Source organism: Orcinus orca, chromosome 5 (genome assembly GCF_937001465.1).
Source record: "Orcinus orca chromosome 5, mOrcOrc1.1, whole genome shotgun sequence".
Lineage (NCBI taxonomy): Eukaryota > Metazoa > Chordata > Mammalia > Artiodactyla > Delphinidae > Orcinus > Orcinus orca.
The window spans coordinates 80753450-80775112 of NC_064563.1; the positions used below are offsets into that span (position 1 = coordinate 80753450).

General features: G+C 51.1%; 1 protein-coding gene across 1 annotated transcript in view; it reads right to left on the reverse strand.

Moving 5' to 3' along the window:
* PDIA5 (protein disulfide isomerase family A member 5) overlaps nucleotides 1-21663 on the reverse strand; it is a 92339-nt gene that overhangs the window by 25414 nt on the left and 45262 nt on the right. The window contains exons 8-11 of the mRNA XM_004278571.4: nucleotides 20699-20766; nucleotides 14065-14156; nucleotides 13900-13971; nucleotides 7426-7562 (exon numbers count right to left, since the gene is read on the reverse strand). Coding sequence (XP_004278619.1) covers nucleotides 7426-7562; nucleotides 13900-13971; nucleotides 14065-14156; nucleotides 20699-20766 — 369 coding nt within the window. The remainder of the gene's footprint in view (nucleotides 1-7425; nucleotides 7563-13899; nucleotides 13972-14064; nucleotides 14157-20698; nucleotides 20767-21663) is intronic.

Consider the following 21663-nt stretch of genomic DNA (forward strand, 5'->3'; position numbering starts at 1 on the left):
ACACTCTTTTCTGGCTGTGGGAATGTTGGCTTCCCGTCAATCCCAAACCTTCAGATCCCTCTGGATTCCGTTAACTTCAGTTACACCTATGATTTTATTGCAGGCCAGCTATGGAGACTCTCCTGGCTCCTGTAACCAGAATTTTCCGGGAGACCAGATGACTTTGGAAAGCTCCCGAGTACCTGGCTCTCAAGAGGAGCCTGGATTTTCCTATCCACATTCCTGCTGCCTTGCCTGGACCTTGGCTTGGGTGTGCCAGGGAGGTGGGGCTCCTACAGATGCTAACAGAAACAATGATGCTGTAACATTGTGATGGGCCCCCCAGAAACCTCTGGGCTCTTTCGAGGCTTCCCGCTGTATATGCACCAAAGCTGACTTGTAGACACTCAGACACTCTGGGGCAGACACACACTGATGAATGCCTCATCTACCACGCAGCCCTCTTCTTGCACGAAGAGAAAGTTGGGATTTTTTTCTTCTTCCTTTACGTTAGTGTAAAATGTAGATAACAAGCTTTAAAATTTTTTCTTCCAGGATTCTACCCTAAGGAAATAATCTGACATGTGGACAAATAATTATGCATGAAAATGCTCTCTGCAGCCTGATTTATAGTGGGGAAATAGAGTAAACTCAAACCTTCAACATTATGGTGCTGGTTAGGTAATTTATGGTGCCATTATATAATGGAATATTATGTGACCACAAAAAGTATGTACAAATAAGCATTTTTAATAACATAAGAAAATACTTACAAGATAATGTTAAGAAAAATGTAAAGAAAAAAGCAAGGAAAAAAGAACTTAACAAATGAAATGAAATCCCTTCCTCCCACATGGCACAACAAATGAAAAATCCAGATGAATTGGGGCCTCCCTGGTGGCGCAGTGGTTGAGAGTCCGCCCGCCGATGCAGGGGACACGGGTTCGTGCCCCGGTCTGGGAAGATCCCACATGCCGCGGAGCGGCTGGGCCCGTGAGCCATGGTCGCTGAGCCTGCGCGTCCGGAGCCTGTGCTCCGCAACGGGAGAGGCCACAGCAGTGAGAGGCCCATGTACCGCAAAAAAAAAAAAAAAAAAATCCAGATGAATTAAGCAAAATAAGAAAAACAAAAATATTATCACAAAATGCAGGGCACTATTTTTATATCCTGGATGTCAGGATGGGAAAAGGCAGGCTTGCAGAGGGCTTGGTGATGAGGCTGTGGCCCCTAGAACTTGGGTTTTAATCCTGGCTCTACCTTTTTGGCTATGTGACCTTTTGCAACCTTCTCAACCTCTTGGTGCCTCCCTTTCCTAACCTGTAAAATAGGGATAATCATGATATCCATTTCACAGGATTTGCTGTGAAGATTAAACGAGTTAATATATGGAAAGTGCTTCAAACAATGTCTGATCCACAGCAAGTGCTCAATAAACATTCTAGCTTTTATCTGACTACAAAAATCTAGTGCTCTTTTTTTTTAAAAGTTTTTTTTTTTTGATGTGGACCATTTTTAAAGTCTTTATTGAATTTGTTACAATATTGTTTCTGTTTTATGTTTTTGGTTTTTTGGCCATGAGGCACATGGGATCTTAGCTCCCCGACCAGGGCTCGAACCCGCACACCCCTGAGTTGGAAGGTGAAGTCTCAACCACTGGACCGCCAGGGAAGTCCCGAAAATGTAATGCTTTTGTACACTGAAAGGCAGCATAAAGAAAGTTAAAGTAAGCAACAGACTAACAGAGAACATCTGGAACCCAGAAAATAGATAAAGATTAATATCCATAAGTATGGAGCTCTAGGTCAAGAAGAAAAAGACAACCCAGTAGAAAAATGGGCAAAGGGAATGAACAGGTGGTTCACAGAAGAAACATGGAAGGCTGATTACCACATGAAGAGATGCTCACCACCCCTGGAAGCCAGGGAGCTGTGGACAAGTTGCCCCTTTGCCCTTTTTAGCAGGAATGCAGACAGCTGATAGCATCCACGACTGGCGGGGATGCAGGCTCCGCCATGCACTGCCAGGTGTGGTGAGCCCTTTCTGGAGGGAAGTCGGCAGGTATCTATCAAGGCTCAAGCACACTTACCCCAAGGCGCAGCACCTTCCCTTCTGGGAGGCTAACGTGCCTAAACGTTTAGACACGCTCCCAAATCCATATGTTTACAAATGTTCACTGCATTGTTTGAACAAAGACTGGAAATAGATGTCTATGACGGGGATGGTTTAAAATCTATGGCATATGTAAATTATAAAATGCTATTTGTTAGTTTAAAAGATTGAGGTAGATTTATATGCTAACATCTACATTTACACAAAATTATCTTTAAGACCTACTTACTGGTAAGTGAAAAAAATGCAAATCACAGAAAAATGGATAAGAAATGGTCCCTGTTGTTTAGGTAGAAGCACAGGAGGAGAAGGATAACCAACTGGCAGCACTGGTCAAACCTGGGAAGGGAGGCCGGGCGCGGAGGGGACTTTCACTCTTTACACCATATTCTTATGCATCCCTTGAACCTTGCACTGCCAATAACAGGAATGTTGTTAATATTGTTCTTAAATTATCTGCGTCATTAAAAAATAAAAGTGGTAGCACAAAGGAGTTTTACAGCAAGATGGTTACACAAGTCTCCACGTGTTAGGAAAACAAATCAATTTAACTTTATGGTAATTTAAAAAAATAAAAGTTAAAAACGAGGGAATGATAAAAGAAAATGCAACTAGGAAGAATGATGACAAAAAATGGGAAGTGGTTCCTACCTATGGGATTATAGGTAGTTTTTTTCCTTAATCATTTATATTTCTCTGTACCGTCTACGTTGTCTACAGAGATCACATATTACTTGGGACTAAGACATAAATGAAGTAAGAAGCAGAAATTCTGGAGTCTGACAGGGACCTGCTGCCGAATCCAGAGAGGCAGCCCAGCCCTGGAAGGCAGGTCAGGCCCTGTGGCCTCCAGCACACTCCTGCTGCTGGGAGTTATGGCAAGGGAAACATCTCATCCCAGGCGGCCCGTTGCCAAGGAAAGGGGCAGAGCTGTGGACGGGCCGCCGTAGCCCTGGGGAAGGGGCAGCAGGGGTGCCCTGGTGCCCCAGCAGCTTCTTCTTAGGCCCCTGTCTGCCCCGTCAGCACCCATATGGGAGAGACAGGCTGCTCCTCAGGTTCCCCCTTCCTGGAAGCCCCACTTTGTCCCTTCTACCTCCCCACGCAAGTGACACTCACTCGGGGGAGGGGGGGTGTCATTACAGCACCATGTCCTTCCGGGCCTAACGCAGGGCTGCAGGTACAGGGAGAGGGAGAAGCAGGTAGACATTACTGCAGCAAAACGGACAGTGACAAGAGAAGACGAGTAACAATGTACAGTTACTCTTCTCGTTCAGAACGCTGCAGAAAGAAACAAAAGTCACCACAGGGCGATGGCCTGCTGCCTCGCCCTCTTCGGACACCACTTAGTGCTCTGTGGGATCAGGGGGCCAGGCCTGGTGCCGTGGCCTCCCTCACCCACTCAGGGCCCCGCGCCGAGGGCCAGATGGACGGCAGAGGGGCCCGGGCTCTGTCCTCACACCGCATGGTGCCCACGGCCCTCTAGGAGGCCACTGCTTGCATCACACTGTCCTTCCCAGGAGGCCCAGAATCCTGGACAGTGGGCTCTGGAGGGCACACCTGCCTGCGAATCTTGGCTCTCCCTGCTCCCTTGGTGTGAGCGGGGCCGGGACTGGAGCTCACGTACGTGGAGGGCCCCGCACTGTGCTGGGGGGCTGAGCTTATCTGTTCAATGACAACTCAGGCACCAGGAGTACAGGCTGCAGAAGAATCTGTGTGGGGTTTCTAAGGGACTCCAGCTGGGAGGGGAAGGGAGGAAAGGCTGAGATGGGAATTAAAGTGGCAGGAAAGCTGGAAAAGAGGGAAAAGAAGCAGGGGGCCCATGGAGATGTTTACTAATATGCAACAACCAGCGGCCCAGGTGCCTTTCCTGCCAAGAACCGAGGAGTACGGCTCCTCCGAAGGCAGCCAAACAAGGTTCCAGGCAAGTGGGACCCAGAAAGAAACGAACACTGAGCACTTCTTCTGTACAGAAATAACACTGCAAAGAGAGACCATGGCTCTTTCTGGGAGTCTGTATCAGGAATAATGTTAATCCTCTTCTCTATATTTTCCTATATTATCCCTTTATAAAACATACATGGGGCTTCCCTGGTGGCGCAGTGGTTGAGAGTCTGCCTGCTGATGCAGGGGGCACGGGTTCGTGCCCCGGTCCAGGAAGATCCCACATGTGCGGAGCGGCTGGGCCCGTGAGCCATGGCCGCTGAGCCTGCGAGTCCGGAGCCTGTGCTCCGCAACGGGAGAGGCCACAACAGTGAGAGGCCCGTGTACCGCAAAAAAAACACAAAAAACATACACACACTCCTTTTTAATTATCAAAAAGGCATCAAGATAAATTCAGCTTTTTAGTTTGAGCTCCACTATTTCAGTCTGTGGGGATCTTTTAAAATCTTAATACCATTGTTCGATATTTTAACTAGCTTCCTTTTTCCAACTCTAACCCTTGCAGATTTGAAAGCTTGCCTTGCTTTTTATAGTTTCAACAAAACTGCTTATAAAAAAACAAGTACCACCCTCCAGACAGAACCAGGCCAGACTCACAGTCACAGAGCACCAAGGGGATGGTCCCCTCATGGTGGCCACATCCTGCCCGGTTCTCCCTACTGCACTTAGGAAAACAACAATTCATTTTTGATAAAAGAAAGACACACTAATTCATCAACTTAGCAATCCTATCCCAAGAAACAAACCAAGCACATGTGGCAATCCTTAGTAGAATCTATGGTCTTCTATGTTGATAGATCCCAACTTGTTTTCCTAGGTCTCCAAAATGGTCTGTTTCTTAACCACTCCCTATTTGGTGTGGGATCGGCACCTGTAACACTGTAATCTCCGGAATTCACATTTTATTAGCTTGGGAAACATGAGCCAGCACTGCCAGTCTCTGGCCTCCTGACATTTGTCCTTTTCTCTAGGTCCCTCAAACACCACAAAAGTGGTTTTCTGATCAGTGTTTGCTCTCGGGAACACTCTGGCACGAGATGCCCAGCTAGGCAGCTAAGAGGGCCCTGCTGTCAGTTCACCCCTCCTGGGCTCAGGTTCCTCTCTAAACCATGTACAGTCCATCCCTTCTAAAGCCCACACTCCCAGATAAAGGAGGAGGACTGTGTAGAGAGATTATTTAATGAAAAGCCACTCCCATCGGATGGGAATTTAAACAGGCAGTTCTTCAGGGAGCTTCACCTCGGGCTTTTGCCCTGATCCCTCTCACTCTGCCAGTCCAGCAGAAATACACACATACACACACACACACACACACACACGCAAAGCCGGGGGGCTGACAGACACCTCATCAGAGAATGCAGGGTCCCTAACAGGCAGACACCCACCAATAGAAGCCTCAGATATTTCCATTTCCTAAATTTGAGTCGGAACCCTCTCAACAAGGGTAGTGTACTCAGTAACAAAGACTAATGGGGAAAACAAAAGCTGCTATCTGGTTTCTAGTTCTCGTTCTCTAATTTAGCTCTCAACAACCTCATTTGTTCGTTTTCTCATTCATTAAGCCCTTACTCTATACCCACAGGTGACTTGGACTGGGGGAGTGATGATCATTCTGGTTCAGAGAGCGAGGAGGGTGCATTATAAGGGGAGGGGGCAGGGAAGAACTCTATAGCCAGGCTCTGGGGTCCAGACCCTGCAAGCATCAGGTACTACAATGGATTGCTTACAACCTAAGAGTACAAGAAAGAACAGACCAAAATTTTTGTGGGTCTGCAACCAGGGTTCTATAAAGAAAGGGCTTCATAAACAATTATTGAACAGTTCCAATCTATCAGGTACATGTTGTTAGGATTCATCAAAGGGGACACGTACTCTTCACGCTGTGATGTATAAAGCACTGCTCAAACCACTCTGCGCTCTTCCAGGAGCCAGACGGCTCTCAACACAGACTGGAAGCACTGACACACAGGGGGGAAGTTCCCAGGGGGAACGGAAAACAGTGAGCTGGTATCTGCTTCTCCTGCTGGGACAGGGACGCAGGCAGGGTGAGTTCAGCTCTGGATGCAGCGTGACTCCCTGCGCCTCCATCAGCAACGCTGAGACTGGCCGGGAGAGCACACCTCAGCGGGGAGAGCCCTGCAGTGCTGCCTGGCGGGCATTCATCAGGTACCTTCAACCACAGGGATGCCCTCACTGAGCCCTTGCAGGGCTGGGCGTGATGTGCTCCCTAAGGCCCTCTCTGTCATTGCCCCTAATTAGGAGGCCCTTTGAAACTTCATGTTTTGGGGGTTTTTTAAGGTTTTTTGCAGTCATTTTTCTAGATAGTCAGAAGAAGAAAGGCCAAAAATAATTTTCCTTTGGATTCTCTTAAGAATTTGGCACTTATAAGAAAGGAGGACTTGGGGAAATCCCCAGTAGTGGTCTGTATATGAACAATTCCTGATTGACCAAACCCATGTGATACTACAGGGGAAGCGGAAGACGGGAAGGCCAGGGCTCAGCAGTGCAGGACTCACAGAGCAGTGCCATTTCTCCGTGCAATAGTCTCCTTGTCTGTAAAGTGGGGCTAATCATACTCGCTTTGCAGCACTGTGGGTAAGATAAAAGGAGATGACCCTGCGGGCAGCCACTTGGCCACCGTAAGGCAATACACAATGAATAGCGTAAGGGTCTCTATGACAAAGATGATTAATAAAGTATTTTCTCACTAAAGATGCCTCTGTGGACTGGGCAATTATGACACTGATCCATGAAGTAGTTCTTTTTGCTTTGTTTTTCCTCTTGTCCACCATCACTGGGCCCAAGAGCTGGCAAGAAGCTATGAGAGAGGAGCACCCCACACACATGCACTCTGTCCCAGGGTGCTGGGGACCCACCTTCTTCACCCATCAGGATGGGCCCACCTTTCCCAGGAGCTGCTCCCTGGAACTCTGTGCCCAGGGGCTGTCATCCCCTTGCTCACCTTTCCAGAAGCAGCCTTCTCCCTCTGAGAAACGAATTACAATCAATTTTCCATTCTCCACGGGAACGGGGAGGACACTGGCCTAGAAAACTCCTGAGCTACAGGGCTTTTCAGCCAATACGGCCAACACATTTTACAGCATTCACATGTTTTCCTTCCTTGATGCACAAAGGCTGCTTCAGGCTGTGACGGACGCCAGCTGAAGCAGAAAGAAGCTGTTCTAGGTGCTGCGGGGTCTGAGGCTCCAGCCCTGGCCTCACTGTGCCCTTGCAAGTACTGGGCAAGATTCGGGCCCTCTTGGGGCCCCAGTTTCCCCACCTGTAAGCTGAGGGATGATTGCCGTCCTAGGTAATATCTAAAGGCTCAGAGCGGCGCCCGCCCTGCAGCGGCCGAGGGAGGGAGGCAGTGGCAGAGAGGAGCAAGGTTCCACTCACATGGGGCGTGGAACAGGACGAGCACAGAGGAGTGTTCCTTCACAAACTGGTCAAAGTCTTCATCGGTCAGGTGATAAACGGAGCCGCCCTCATCTGCCCAGGGAGTCTCGGGGACCTGGGGCTGTGGCGGCTGTGGACTGGAAGACCAAAAACAGGCAGAGCTCAGAGCACGCGCCGGGGCCCGCGCAGCCCTTACCCCCAGCGGCTCGCACGGCTGGCTTCAGGGGCGCACCGCGACCCCCCGGAGGAGCGGAGCAGGACTCCTCGGCCCTGCCCACCTCCACCGTCCCCTCAGAGCCCAGAGGTGCTCAGCTGATAGCCTGTGGCAAACAGTCGCTTCAGCTGCAGCCCTCTGGGCAGATCAAGAAACCTCACTTCCTCCCTAGAATCGGGGGCGTTCGTTAGCATCTCAAGCTCTTTCAAACTCTCAGCCAACTGGCAAGAATAAACAGCAACAGCAAAGAGTGACCTTTGGCAAAGTTAACCCTTGTGCTGCGTGGTGCCCACAGGGCGGGGAGCGGGGAGAGGGCGTTAGACGGGAGGGGTGGTGGTGAGGAGGAAAGGCAGAGGCCAGGTGTCTGAGAAAGACCAAATACCCGGGAAGGGCTGGGGGCCGGGGAGGCGGGTGCAGGGCGTTCACCGACCAGGGTGGGAGGAGGGTCGTAATGAGGAAGGGTGGGGCCCAGGGGAACAAGGCACCCTAACTATGACAGCATCCAGGCTACATCACGAACCCTTCCTAGAGACTGGAGCAAAGTTATCTGGTTCTCCAGAGGCGGAATGCTGGAGCAGAAAGGGCCAGGCTCAGAAGTCAGTCCAAATCCGCGCTCTGCCACCACGAGCTGCAAAACCTCGGGCTGGTGCGTAACCTCCCTGGAGCCTGCCTCCACCTGGGACAGCCATGTGCTGACATCTATGTCACCAGCTGTTGTGACGGGGGAGGCTCACAGCCGCCCTCTCTTGCTCCAGAGTTGAGGATGAGGCTGCTCGTGACACAAACTCCCAGATGCTTTATGAACACCTTTTCCAGAGCACCTAATCGCTACTTTGAGAAAACGCTTTGGGATGACAGATGTGAAAAGACAACCATTGCTTCCTGCCTCTGAGAGCTTACAGTAGAAAAAAAGTGTAAAGTTCCAGCAGCCAGGGCTGAGAATTCATGAGACCAATGTTGCCCACGCAGTGGAATCTGCAGCCCTCCCACGCAGCTGACACAGTGGAACCTGCCAGCCCCACCCTACGGCAGAGCCTGGGTCTGACGGCACCTTCAGAAGCCCTCTCTGGTGCTTTGGACGAGGCCCCACCGGTGGCTTCAGCCACCCTGGTCTGAAGCGATGCGAAGTGGCAGGGAGAGGGCAAACCACTCTCAGCCCGTGCACATCCAATGTCAGGTAGCGCTGATGGCAAAATGAAGCTTTAGAATGAGTCACCAGCCAGACCACAGTCCCAGACCAACACCAAGAAACCTAGGTTCCAAAACCTGGGCTCAAAACACCAATCCCTGAAAACATCACCAACTCCACTTCAGGGAATCTATCTTTCCAATACACCTGGACACGTGCAAAATTACGTACATTCCAAGGTATTCATTGTAGATGATTTGTCATAGCAAAGACTAGAAGAACCCAGTGTCCCTTGGTAGGTAAACTGCAGTCCTTCTGCACGATGGAGGGCTGAGCGTGGTAAAGGAGGACAAAGAAGCTCCCCTACACTCTGATGTGGGTAGACTGCTGGGATATACACAACAGGCCATAATGTGCTAACTTCTGCATAAAATAGAGAGAGATAAAAAATACTTATTCATGTTTGCATGTTATCTGCATAAGGACTAATTAAAGTTGTTACCTCTAAGGGGTAGGAGGGAGAATAGGATGGAGGAACCAGATAAAAGGAAAACTTCAATGTATAATTTTTAAGTATCTTTTAAAAAATTATTTTAATTATGTGAAAGGAATCTATTCTAAAATTAAAATAATTTTTAAAAATCCAGCAAGATTATACACACAGAATGGAGAAGCCAGGCCTCAGCAGCAGTACAAGCATATGAAAGTGCCTGAGAAATTTCTAGTTAAACATGGAGGACATACTCCAAAACCACTAAAGTAACAGTACAAGAGTTTAAAAAAAAAAAAGTATGAACCCACAAGAGCAAAAAGAACAGGAAGACAGCAGCAAAGAGAGAAAAAGAGGTCAGTGCAAATTTAGAAGCTAGAAAACCGACTTAGCAAAAAACTTCTGCCTTTCTTAGAGGGTGGAAACTTGAGGTGCTGGGTGCTCAGAGGGGGCAGGGGCCCAAGAACCACCCTAATATGCAAAGGCTCTGAAGGACCAGGAGGACCCCCTTAAAGCAGGGCTGTGGCCTGGGGCTGAATGGGAGGCCCTCAGATCCTGTCCATCTCCCCAGCAGCCAGGTGGGTGCCCCTCTCCCACCCGGTGGACAGCAGGAAGTTTGTTTTCTGGAGAGACCTGCAGAGCTGGGCACAGCAGTAAGAGGCACTATGAACTATGCTTTTCACTGTCTCTCTCCTTAAAGAATGGGGCTCCCTCTAGATTATCTCTCTACCTCCTACGCCTAACACAAAGCAGATACCAAACTCTTTTTGAATCAACAAGGGAATGAGAGAAGAAAAGTTGAAGGAACTGGAGGTGTCTAACCAGGAGAAGAGGAGACATGGGGAACACAACAGTTGTCTTCAAACATTTCAGACTGCACTGGGAAGAGAAACGAAGATTTATTTTCTATGGCTCCATAAAGGAGAACCAACACCAAGTGGAAGCTCCAGAGAAAGAAACTTTAGCTCAACAGAACTAAGAATGTTCTATCTACAACAGATAAGAGAGAAAGAGCCAGACTGGGAGTCAGAAGACCTGGCTTTGAGTCCTGTTTCCTCCACCTTCCAGCTCTAGGGGCTTAGGCAACCAGCCTGACTTAAAACATCTACAAGGCAGTATATTTGTAGGCCCTTCTTCACCTGCCTTGCAGGTACATCTAGACAGATAATGGACGTGAATGTACGAAGTACTACCCAAATGTTCCTAGATATCATTCATAACCTCAATAAGAATCATTCAAACATGAATGGACACCCTGAAAATGAGTCGAGGCCCTGTCCTCTGAGGTGTTTAGGCAGGATGGAGTAACTACATCTGTCCTAGAGGTAACACGACACGGAGAGGCAATTGCCTGGGGCAGATTCGCTGACTTTCACATTCCCTTCCAATCCTGCAACTCTGACTTCCGCAGGTTCTCCAGGACTGGGAAGTTCACACAAAGCACGTCCTTGCCTGAGGCAGGTGCACATGCCATTGATAAGAAGATGCAACTCAAAACATGACAAGTCAAGAATGCTTTGTGTTTGTTTTCAGTCCACTTCTGGTTAGTATAAAAATACACAGGCAGAAATGGGTAGCTAGGTCAAAATGGATCGCCACTTCTGCACCCTCTACCTGCCAAGCCCAACTGAGTAGCAGGAAATCTGCAGAGTGGAGTAAGAAACGCAGCTGCCAGAAGCACAAAGGGGCACACTGCCAGGATCATCGCATCTACCCCAGAGCCCTGGGGCACTCCGACACCAGGGATGCCCTGCCTGGCTCACTCGCCAGTCACATGTCAGACGGCAGGACTTGGCTCTTCTCTCCTGGGCTTCTGAAAGTCATCTAGAGCAGCGGCCCCAACCTTTTTGGCACCAGGGAGCGGTTTTGTGGAAGACAATTTTTCCACGATGGGGGTGGGGGTGGGGGATGGTTCAGGCAGTAACGCAAGTGATGGGGAGCCGCAGATGAAGCTTCGCTCGCTGGCCCGCCGCTCACCTCCTGCTGTGCGGCCCGGTTCCTAACAGGCCGTGGACCACTACCGATCCACGGCCCGGGGGCTGGGGACCCCTGATCTAGAGAATTAGCAAGGCTGGATCCACCCTCATCCTTCTACATTTGGTGACCATAAGCCATGAGCAGCCAATGGAGAGGCCCAAGGAAGAAGTGCAGGGCAGCAGGAAAGGTAGGATCACTGCTACCCACCCACCAGGACTTGGTGGAAACCTGGTGAAGACTTAAAACACCTGGCACCAGGAAAACACACACACACACACACACACACACACACACACACACGCACGCACGCACGTACGCACGCATGCACGCACGCACACAGCTGGGTATATGTTGGGGGGAATCTAGAAGGAAATTTGCCAAATATCACCACACATTATCCTTGGGTAGTGGAGTAAGGGGGCCACTTTTCCCCTTGTTTAAATATTTACGTTTTTCAATAATGATATAGCTCACTGAGAGCCTTAAAATCAGAAAAGACTTTTTAAAAAATGAAGCTAGCTGGCAGCACAGTGACATTGCTAGATCTTGCTGAGGCATGAGATGAGGCAGCTCACTGGGGGTCCTCCCTGCCCCCGGCTGTGCTGGGGGAGTGGGCTATGGTCATGCCTTTGGAGGAGCTGCCCCCATGTGTGCACCTCCAGCACAGGGACCACAGGTGGTTGGGCAGCTCCGGAGGTGCTACCCAGGGGGACCCGGATGCTGTCTTCCCTTCCCCGGAGTTACCCCACCAACCTCAGCCGCCTGGAGACTGGAGACCCAGGGTGAACCAAAAGCTGCTAACAAGGTCTCCTGTCCATGGGGGTGAGGAGGGGAAGGTGGAGGTGGGAAGTGGGGAGGGCCAGCCCAGGACAGGGATCAGGAGGCAGCCCTGGGGGTAGGAGTGGGGCCCGGGACAGGGTCTGGTGGAGGAGCTGCGGTGGGCCTGGGTAGGGTGGGGGACGGAGTGGCGGAGTCCACCGGGGAGATAATGCCCTGTCTCAGAAACGCCACTGACGTGCTCCCCTGGTCCAGGGCTAGCAAGCAATTCTGAACACTCTCTAAAAAAAATAATAAACCTTATCCTTCCAAGAAGATACGAGTGTATTTTGAAGCCAGAAAAGGTTAGAGAAGGGGGAGGAAAGCAGATTTTATGCTCTGGTGACAAATGAGACTGCCATTTGTTGAAACCTTCTCCCAAAGCAGAGCGAGATATGTCTGGCTAGAGGAGAGGACATGCTTATTATCAAGTGTAAAATGAAAACAGGGGTGCGAAGGCCCAGGTTAAGACACAGGATAATGGGGAGCTGCCTTCCTGGGCAGGGGCTGGAAATGAGGTAATAGATGGAGACAGAGATGTGAAAATGCTTCCAAGAAATAAAGGACACCATGCAAACATGGTTCTGCCATGGTGTTTTATCTCCTGGGCCCCCGGGAACCCACGGAACAGAAGATTGAGAGTTTCAACCTTCAGAATCAAACAGTTTGTTGTGGGTTTGGGGGTATTTTTTTTTTTTTTTAGTACAAAATTTATCTTCCTTTCCCATTCTGAAAATACACATTTTCAACCTCACTGCTTTGGATAACTAATCCTTTAACGCCGTGCCCCTGCGGTAACGATGTCAATAGACAGCCACCGTGCTGGCAGCTGGGGAAAGGGCAGAGGCTCCGGCCAGAACGCGGGGGAGATGCTGCCGGGGGCCGACCCCAGCCCTTCTGCTTGGCAGCTGCAGGAGCTTGGACGAGCTACTCCATCACTCTGCTTAGTTACCTCATTCAGGAAATAAAGGTCATAATAATATCGTCCTTATGGGGCTGTCCTGAGGATTCCATGAGACATAAGGTGCTTAGAACAGGGTCAGCCACAAAGTGGAGCTCCCAAAATGCTCCAGAATGCTGTTCTTATGCTAAGCACTGTGCACAAATAACCACACACTGGCGGTGACAAGTGCCAGGCCGGTGACAGGCAGAGCCCAGAGCAGGTGAGTGTTCCGGCGTGGGCTTCAGGAGAGCTCCGGCCACGGGGAAGGTGTTGGGGAGACAGACTCCCCATCCAACACACCAGTCAGGGTCCAAGCGTCACGCAAAAGTCACACACCTAGCATGGGGGGCGGGGGACTGCAGGTGCACGGGCGGTTTGGGTTATAAGGATCTAACCACATTATAAACAGGACCACAGGTTGCTACGAAGCAGCTCCGCGGGGCTGCACGGTGAACGGCAAAGCAGTCTGCAAATCTAAGGCATGAGGACACTTCTTAGCTTCAAGGCACATAATACAAAGTGTTATGTTTGAAATGAGCGTCTGACTGACAACTCTATTTTCAGAGAGACGTGCAGCAGAACCTCTCTCAAACCTGCCGTCCTGGGTGAGAAATACTTCTAGCCATCAGGTAGACTAAGGGGAAAAAACCTATCTGAAATGCAGTGGTCACGGCCAGTCACATGAAATCCTCCCGACTGGCACATTCTGCACGCACAGATCCCCACCCTCACCTAGATGCAGCCCACAGACAGTTGCGTGGGCAGCACAAAATGGTCCTTTCTTTCCTCATTCTCTTCCCAACCACCAGACGGAGCCCTGTGCCCAGGGACACCCTGGGGCCTGGCAGATGCCCCTCCCCCTCTGGGTACCCTCCCCTGCCCCACCAAGGCAAACGCCAACTTACTTCTTCAGCCACTCCACAATGTCCTCAGCTGTGGACCCATAGCTGTCGTACTGGAACAGAAACCGTCCTTTCCTGTGAAACATGAGGAGACACTGTGGGCTCAGCCAGGGAGGCAAACGCCATCACGGAGGGGAGCGGGCGTCAGCAGAGAAGCAGGGGACTTACTCGAAATAGCAGATGGTGGGGTAGCCGCGCACACTGTACTCCTCCTTGATGTTTTCAAATTCCGAGGAGTAGACATTCATCCCGGCCAGCACCTGGGAGCAAAGAGAGAACAGACCCGTCCACTCTCCACCCACAGACGCCCTCACCTTGTCCATGCCTGCCCAGCTGTCCCACCAGAAACAGATGATGGGGACGAAGCCTCACAGTCTGACGCACAGCCCAGGGCAGCGGGGGATCAAGGATAGCCAAGCCAGCTGGGAACGATGCCCGAGTGCTCTGGAAGAAGCAGTCATCTGGGCCCAAGGGCTGCCCCCCATACAGGCATTCCCTGCTGCCTGCCCTGTGGGAAAAACCATCCCAGAGCAAGACAAAGTTCTGAGGGTTGAAGAAGAAACCTGGCCTTGTTACCAAGGTCAACCAGGTCCTAGAGTGGGTTCACTGCCACCCAAGTACATATTATGCCTTTTCTCTGCCCATGTCAACTAAGGTTGTACTCTTCTCCCAAGTTATGGAATCACCACTGAGCCACTCTGCCACTCTAAGGCACCCTTGGACACCTTCCTGGATAATACCTCAGTCTGTCCGCCCCGGCTTCATGTGCAACATTCTCAGATCTCACAGTTAATGTGGCCAAGGAGGTTGCATGGTTCTCATGACCATCCACCTGCCTAACTCTCCTCCCTCCAAACCCTGTTAGGCGTCCTGTGGGGGACCATCACCTACAGCATCATTTGAGCATCATCTCTGAAGTCTGAACGTGTTCTGGTGGCAGGGGTCCACATATCCAACACCCCTGAATGGGAAAGGAAAACTGTAGTAGCTTGTATTACTGATGACAAGCCTATGTACTGAGAACAACCCAGAATGAGTCCCCTAGAACTCCTTTCCTGAAGCAGGAACTTTTTTCTATATGGCAGGATCAGGTGCCCGGAAAAAGGACTTTGAATCTGTTCTCATGAGAGAACACAGTGTGGCCAGATGTAAGAGGGCTGTTCCACAACGCTGGGTGGCATAGAGGGGCAGGCAGAGGAAGTTCAAAAAAGTCAGCGGCAGTTACAGAAGCAGAAAGAAGAAACCAGGAAGCGGAATTTTGCTGAATAATATGTAAGGAGGCATAGGGAGAGAAAACGGGAAAGAGCAGTCTCAGTGGACAATGAACTTGATTCAGAGGACTCTTTCCACTTGGCAGTCGCGTGACCTTGGACAAGTCACTCACCCTCCCCGAGGTTCCCTGTTTGGAAGATGTGGGTGAGGAGACTATCACAGGGCTCTTGAGAGAACTGAATGGGATGACCCAAGTCAGAGGTTTTAGCACAAAACTGGTGCTCAAGTTCTTTATTTCCTACCAAATCCTGGGTAATGGTAGCTACCTGTGCCTCTGGCAGCTCCATCCCTACAGGCATCTAAACGTATCTTATGAACCATTTTAAGTACCTAGCACAGTGCCTGGCATACAGCAGACACACAATAAATGCTTGCTAAATCTGTTTTTTTTTTCCTCCCACCCCCTTGTGGGATGCTATAAGGAATACAGGGAAAATAAGCCTGAGACAGAACTTACTAGAAGCCCTGGAACACTCTAAAAGCCCGTCTGCTCACTTCCCCAGACTGATTCAGCAGCCTGTTCCAGTAATAATTGTCTACTTTAGAGTTCTTTTTTAATGTCTAATTGGTCTCCCCAGCGTCAGTGCACATTCACCACGAGGTTAATCTTCCACATCCTCCTCTTTCATTACATCACTTCCCGGTGCAAAACCTTTCAATTCCACTGAATGCAGGCTAAAGTCTAACTCCACACTCAAAGACCATACGGTCCCTGTCTCGTTTTTTAATTCTTCTTTCCTACAAAAGCCTTAATTGTGCACCTGCTAGGGTCTAGGTTTTTAATTCTCCCAGGAATGAGACAGTCTGAGATTTCTACACAGAGAGGAAGTTGGACTGTTTGCCGTCTGGGGCCCCTTGCAGATGGGAATATACCACAGTGGCTAGGAGCCTGGGCTCAGGGCTTAGGATGCTGGGTCTAAATCCTAACTCCTCTCTCAGTAGATGTTTTCCTTGAGCAAGTCACGGTTACCTCTGTGCCTCAGCCTCCTCATCTGCAGCCCCCTCCTCTGGTTGCAGTGAAGCCTAAATGAGATGGTACAAGTATCTACAACACTCAAAACCTGTTAGCCGTCTTCACTGATGCCACTAAGAAGCTCCGCAGATGCGCTCACACTCGCAGAACCCATGCTGGATTCTCCCGGCCCTGACTTCGAGTATTGTACCCCCTTTGCCCATGTTGCCCGCTCCCCCTCTCTCGGCTACCACTGAAGACTCATCCATCTTTGAAGGCAAATCACATCCCACTCCCCTAGGTGGCCTTTCTAAACCACCTTTGCTTGTGATGAACTCTTAATTCTCTGAGTTTCTGTAGCACTTCTGACTACTTTGGGGTCATTTATTAGTGAATGAGATAACTGTTTTTTGAACGACTACTTACAAACACTTTTTGGAGTCTGTGAATCCAAATGAGGCAAAACTGGTCTCAACCTAAGGAGAAGTTAGGGTCACCGTGCCTGACACCGAGCCATGTGCGCCTGGGGCCAGTCGGCTGACATAACATGATCTTCCTCGTGTCCAGCCCATGCTGTGACAGGAACCATCAAGGAAACTCCACAAAGCAGGAGCGTGTGAGCTAGTGGTCAAGGAGGGTAAGATTTCCACAGACATTCCAGGAAGAGAAAACGGAGACAAGACAAAACAAGACGTGGCTCAAGAACCGAGACGATGTTGGTTTAACTGGAGGACACACAGAAGGGAGCAGGGGGAGAAGGCTGGGCGAGTTCACCGAGGTCGCTGTGGACCAGGCTTTAAGGTCTCAGAAACCAGGACTTTATTCAGGAGGTGCCGGAGAGCTATCGGGGGTTGTAAGGGGAAAGTCACAGGTCGGGGAGACAAGTCAGCAGTCTCTGGTAACCACCCTGTATGGTCTAACCAGGGTCTGACCCGGGCTGGTGGGCAGGGAGAGGATGGAGGACGTGGGGGGACAGATGGATGACAATGGCCCGGCAAAAAGGCACAGTGACGGAGGAGCCTGCGGTGCTCGGGAGGAGTCGGGAAGGAAAGCTGGCCACTGCCCGATGGAAAGACACTGAATTTTATTTTAGACATCCTGCATCTGGGATGCAGGGAGAAGAATGCAGCCCAAGATGGGAAGCAAGCAGTCCGCCACGGGGTACTGGAGCTTAGAGACTCAGGCTCCACAGAGCTACATTTTGTTGAGCTATAGATGTAGATAAAAATCACTGAGGGACAGTCCACAGGAGACAAGGAGAGTACAGGGCCGGGCCCTTGTTCCAATGTGTTAATAGTAAAGGAAGGAGGGTGCAAAGCAGACCCTTGGCAGCACCCCGTTCGGTGAGTGGAAGGAACAGTAAGCACAGAGCGGTGGGAGCCGCGTGGAGGTGTCAGTCATCTGTACCTGTGAAGCGTCTGCAGGTTAGAGAGCTGTCTCCACGCACCAGCCCATTCGCGCACCCAACAGCCCAGGGAGGTGGGTGGGGTTGGTGTTATCATCCCCATTTTAGGATGGGGGAAGTGAAGGCTCCAAGGCAACTTGCCCAAGATCTCCCAGTGGTTAGCAACAGCCAGCACCACAGTCTGATCTGCACACATCTGTCACCAAGACCGACACGTTTCACTGTTTACACCCAGATGGCCCATCATGGCCAAGGTTAACAAAAGACTCAGTGTGAACATCAATAACTGGCAAGGCTGGGAAGAGGAGACAGACGAGGATGGGCTCTGCTCTGAGACGGGGAGCGGCTGCTGATGAGGATGTCCATTAGTAGGAGTAGGTGGAACAGGTGCCGATGACTCACCAGACGTCAGTGACAGCAAAAAACAAGAGGCAGATCTGAGTCTGGAAAATGGCAACGGCTGTGCATCCCTGACCCAGCCTCGCTCCCAACTTAATGACATCATTAGGTTGGACACCTCCCAAGAAATCTGTAGAGGAGGAAGGTTTCTAACCCCTGCCACAGACACGGCCAGCCAAAAAGGGCCCAAAGATGACAGAGATGGAGAGGAAACAGGAGGTGCTAACCCAGCTGGATTTCAGCAGTGCGGTGAGGAGCAAGCTTTTGATTTCAGGGGACCAGCAGCCCATCTCTGCCCCGTGTGCAAGGACAAAAAGGAATCCACACCTCTGGCTGCCCCGTTCCTGGGGAGCTGTGGCCGCCCCATGAGCCCTGGCCTCTAGAGGCCTCCTGAAGCAGGTGATGGCCCCGGTGGCTCGGACCCTTCCTCCTTTATGGAGCTGGGAAAGGGTGAGAACTTTTCAAAAGGTGCTTTCCTAAGAAACTAAGGGGAAAGCAGAACAAAACAAACCCCAAGCAAGAAAATACAGAAGCAAAGTAATGGATGAGTTCATGTAACACAGAGGTAACTGACACCTGGCCAGAGCTGGGCTTGAATCGGCCAGCCTCATTGGGTACCTGAACAATCCCACTGACTTTTCCATAACGTTGTCTAGGGAACTGGGAGGGTCACCTTTTTCTATTTCTTGACCTGGGCCCAAGCAGGAGAAGCAGGTACTGAGGTTTTGGGGTTTTTTTCCATTTTTGGAAGCAGGTACCCTTAACAAGTAATCTTCAGGGCTGACCTTGCAAGTGAGCCTATTGTGAACTCAGGGCCCTTGTCCCACAAACATCCTTCCCACTTTGCCTCTGTCCTTAGGAACTGATGCTCTGAATTCCTTTCTAAAAGGAGAATATCGCTTTTAATGTAAATATAGAGCTTAAAATAAAATGTACCCAGTAAGCCACATGCTCATTCATTCATTCACCAGCATGTGTTGAGCACGTACTCTGAGCCTGGCCTGTGCTCTGTGCTGAAGAAACGCTCGAGAACGCACATCTCAGTGAGAAAACCTTATTATAATTAGTATCAACTGGTGGGCAAAGCGATCCAGAACAGAAGCAAAGATAAGCAGACACGACCAGGCAAGGCAGGGACAGGCTCTGGGGGAGCACACGAGGGGCCTGGAGGAATGCTGAGTTCGGCAGGGAGAGGCAGCATTGGCTGAGAATCTTCCAGAAAGTGCACGAGACTGGCACCAAGACCTCACCTGCTTTGACGGAGCTGGCCAGCTTATTTGTCATCTGAATGGGGCTGGAGTTCTTTACCCTCCACTGCACTACAGAGTTCGGAGGGTGAGCTGAACGGTTGTCTAAGTGTATACGGGTGCAGCAGAAAGACCTCTGTGGGTAATTAAGTCTCTTCTCCAGGCGAAATAATCTTAAAATATGGTATCTATTGAGGCCCCAAAATGTGAAGTGACACTTCCTCAGAGTGATATGTGTGTGCCCCAGGGCCAAACGTCTCCAGGCAAGTTGCTAAAAGTTCATTAGTGAGAAACAAGCAGGACACTGGTGTCTCCCCAGAAATGAGGTCAAAAGAGAAAGCGCCTGGTTCTTTGCAACCCGGTCCTGGGGCCAGCTAGCAGGGCTGTCACCGTGCTCAGGGGCTGCCCTCTAAACCTTTTTTAATTGACTCTGAACTAATCAGCAACTTAGTTTGGTCCATAAAGATCACGGTGCAGTTTTAAGATCTCAGGACTCCCTTGGTGGGGTTCTGGCCCACCCCACTGAGATGGCACCTGATGACCTTTCACGAACGGAATATGGACTTCGCCATGCTCTCAGAGGAGCTAGCAGTTATTTTTCTGTTGCCACCAAGAAGAAAAAAAAAGAACAAACACCCAAAACTAACGAAACAAAAACCCCCAAACCTCTGTGCCTCGGGGTAAGTGCAAGAATGGACAGACCTACGGCACAGAAGAGACAAGCCTGGCAAGGCGAAGGACACACAGACACGACCAGGCCCGTCAGCGACTGAGGCTCAGCCCTGGGTGAGGTCTGACTGCCCCGGCCTCCCCTCCTCCCTCACTGACCATCCTGGTTGCTCCTACTTCTCTGAAGGCCCATTTCCTCAGTGGCTCCCCTTCCCCTCCTGTCTCCTAAAGGTGGGCATCCCTGAGACAACCCTGTCTCCCGCCTGCTCCCCGGCACACTCTCCTTCCGAGAACCCGTGGGCTCAGGTTTCCAGCTCCCCGCCGCCTCTCCCCGCTGTGGTTCCAACGTTCTTCCTGCCCCACAGGAACCACAGAGCCCTGCAAGCCTGGGCAGGAGGCTGCCTCATGGACCCTCTTGTGCTTTGGGCCCACCCTTGGTGTCACCGTGCCCCCCTTTCTTTGCCACTGGGCTCCCCGGGCACCGAGAGAGCCCCGGCCTGCTTTGGAGCCCAGCCCCCGTCGTTCTAGGCCCCTGACGGTCTGCTGTTGGCCCCTGGCCTCTCGGCGACACCGAACGTGCTTTGCTGGTTTCCTGGTTATTTCATTACTGGTCTTTGACAGGCGCCAAATTCTCCTGGTCCCAGCAATTCTGGCCAGTTCTCAGCATCCACTGAGGACAGGTCTCTGAACCACACGCCTGGGGCAGCAGGGGCAGCAGTAATAGAATAAGTCCTTCCCGTGATTTCAAAACCTGCCCTCTCCCCTCGCCCTGCACCCGCCCTCCGCCATCTCCCAGGGAGAGAGGGAGAAGTAGGGAGCTGGCAGGCAGCCCCGCCTGGCCCATGGCGCCTCACTTACGAACAGGCCCCGCAGCTGGGTCGCAGCCTTCTGGAAATGCGGCATTATCCTCTTGCACACGCTGCACCCTAGTCACCGGCAGGAGAAAAACCAAACGGTTACAACTGGCCCCATGCTCCGCCCTCCCTCCCCTCAGGCCAACCTCCACCAACAAGCATTTATCCCACCTCCAGAAGCCAGGACTGCCCCAGGCTCTGGGAGCACATGGGGACAGAGGCAGAGGCCCCAGACCCCCAAGAGCTGACAAACCCCAGCCCAGCAGTCACTCAATAAACGCGGGACTGACAAGCAAACGTGACGCAGCTGGGGGAGGGCAAAGCACTGAATAATTTAGAGCTGAGGATGAGTTCAACAGGAATTCAGGGAGCCGGAGCAGGTGCCAGGAAAGCACCCCCCTTGTGCGCAACTAAAAGCCTCCCCTCGCTGCCCAGCCAGGGGCTGCAGATGAACCTGAATCAAATGCTATTAGGAGGAAAAATGTGCAACCATACATACAATGGCTTTGAGGATTTTCTGCCTCTTTTCCTTCATTAACAGTGAATCACACCATGGCTAGAGGCAGCCGAGCGCTGGCCAGAATCAGACACTCAAGTTCTCATCTTCCTTCGACCTGCTGGATGGCCCCGACAGGCCACCTCTTTGGGCTGCTGCCCCTTCCGGCAAATGAGGGGTGTTGGACCAGATGGCCTCAGGCCCCTTCCAGCACTGACACTGGGGAACTCTGTGATGTCTTTGACTCAACCCTCTCTGGTCCACCACGGTCACACTCCTCTCCTGGGTGGTGAAACCTCCAAATTTGGGGGGCTCAGGGCCAAGACAGCCAGGCCCCAAACACCCACTCCTACTTCAGAGAGACTCTGATTTAAACCCACCCCTTCCCTTCAACCAGAACAAGCCACACATGGGCACTGACACCGCAGGACACAAGCCCCAGTTTCCTCAGACAGGAGGAATTCTGACACACA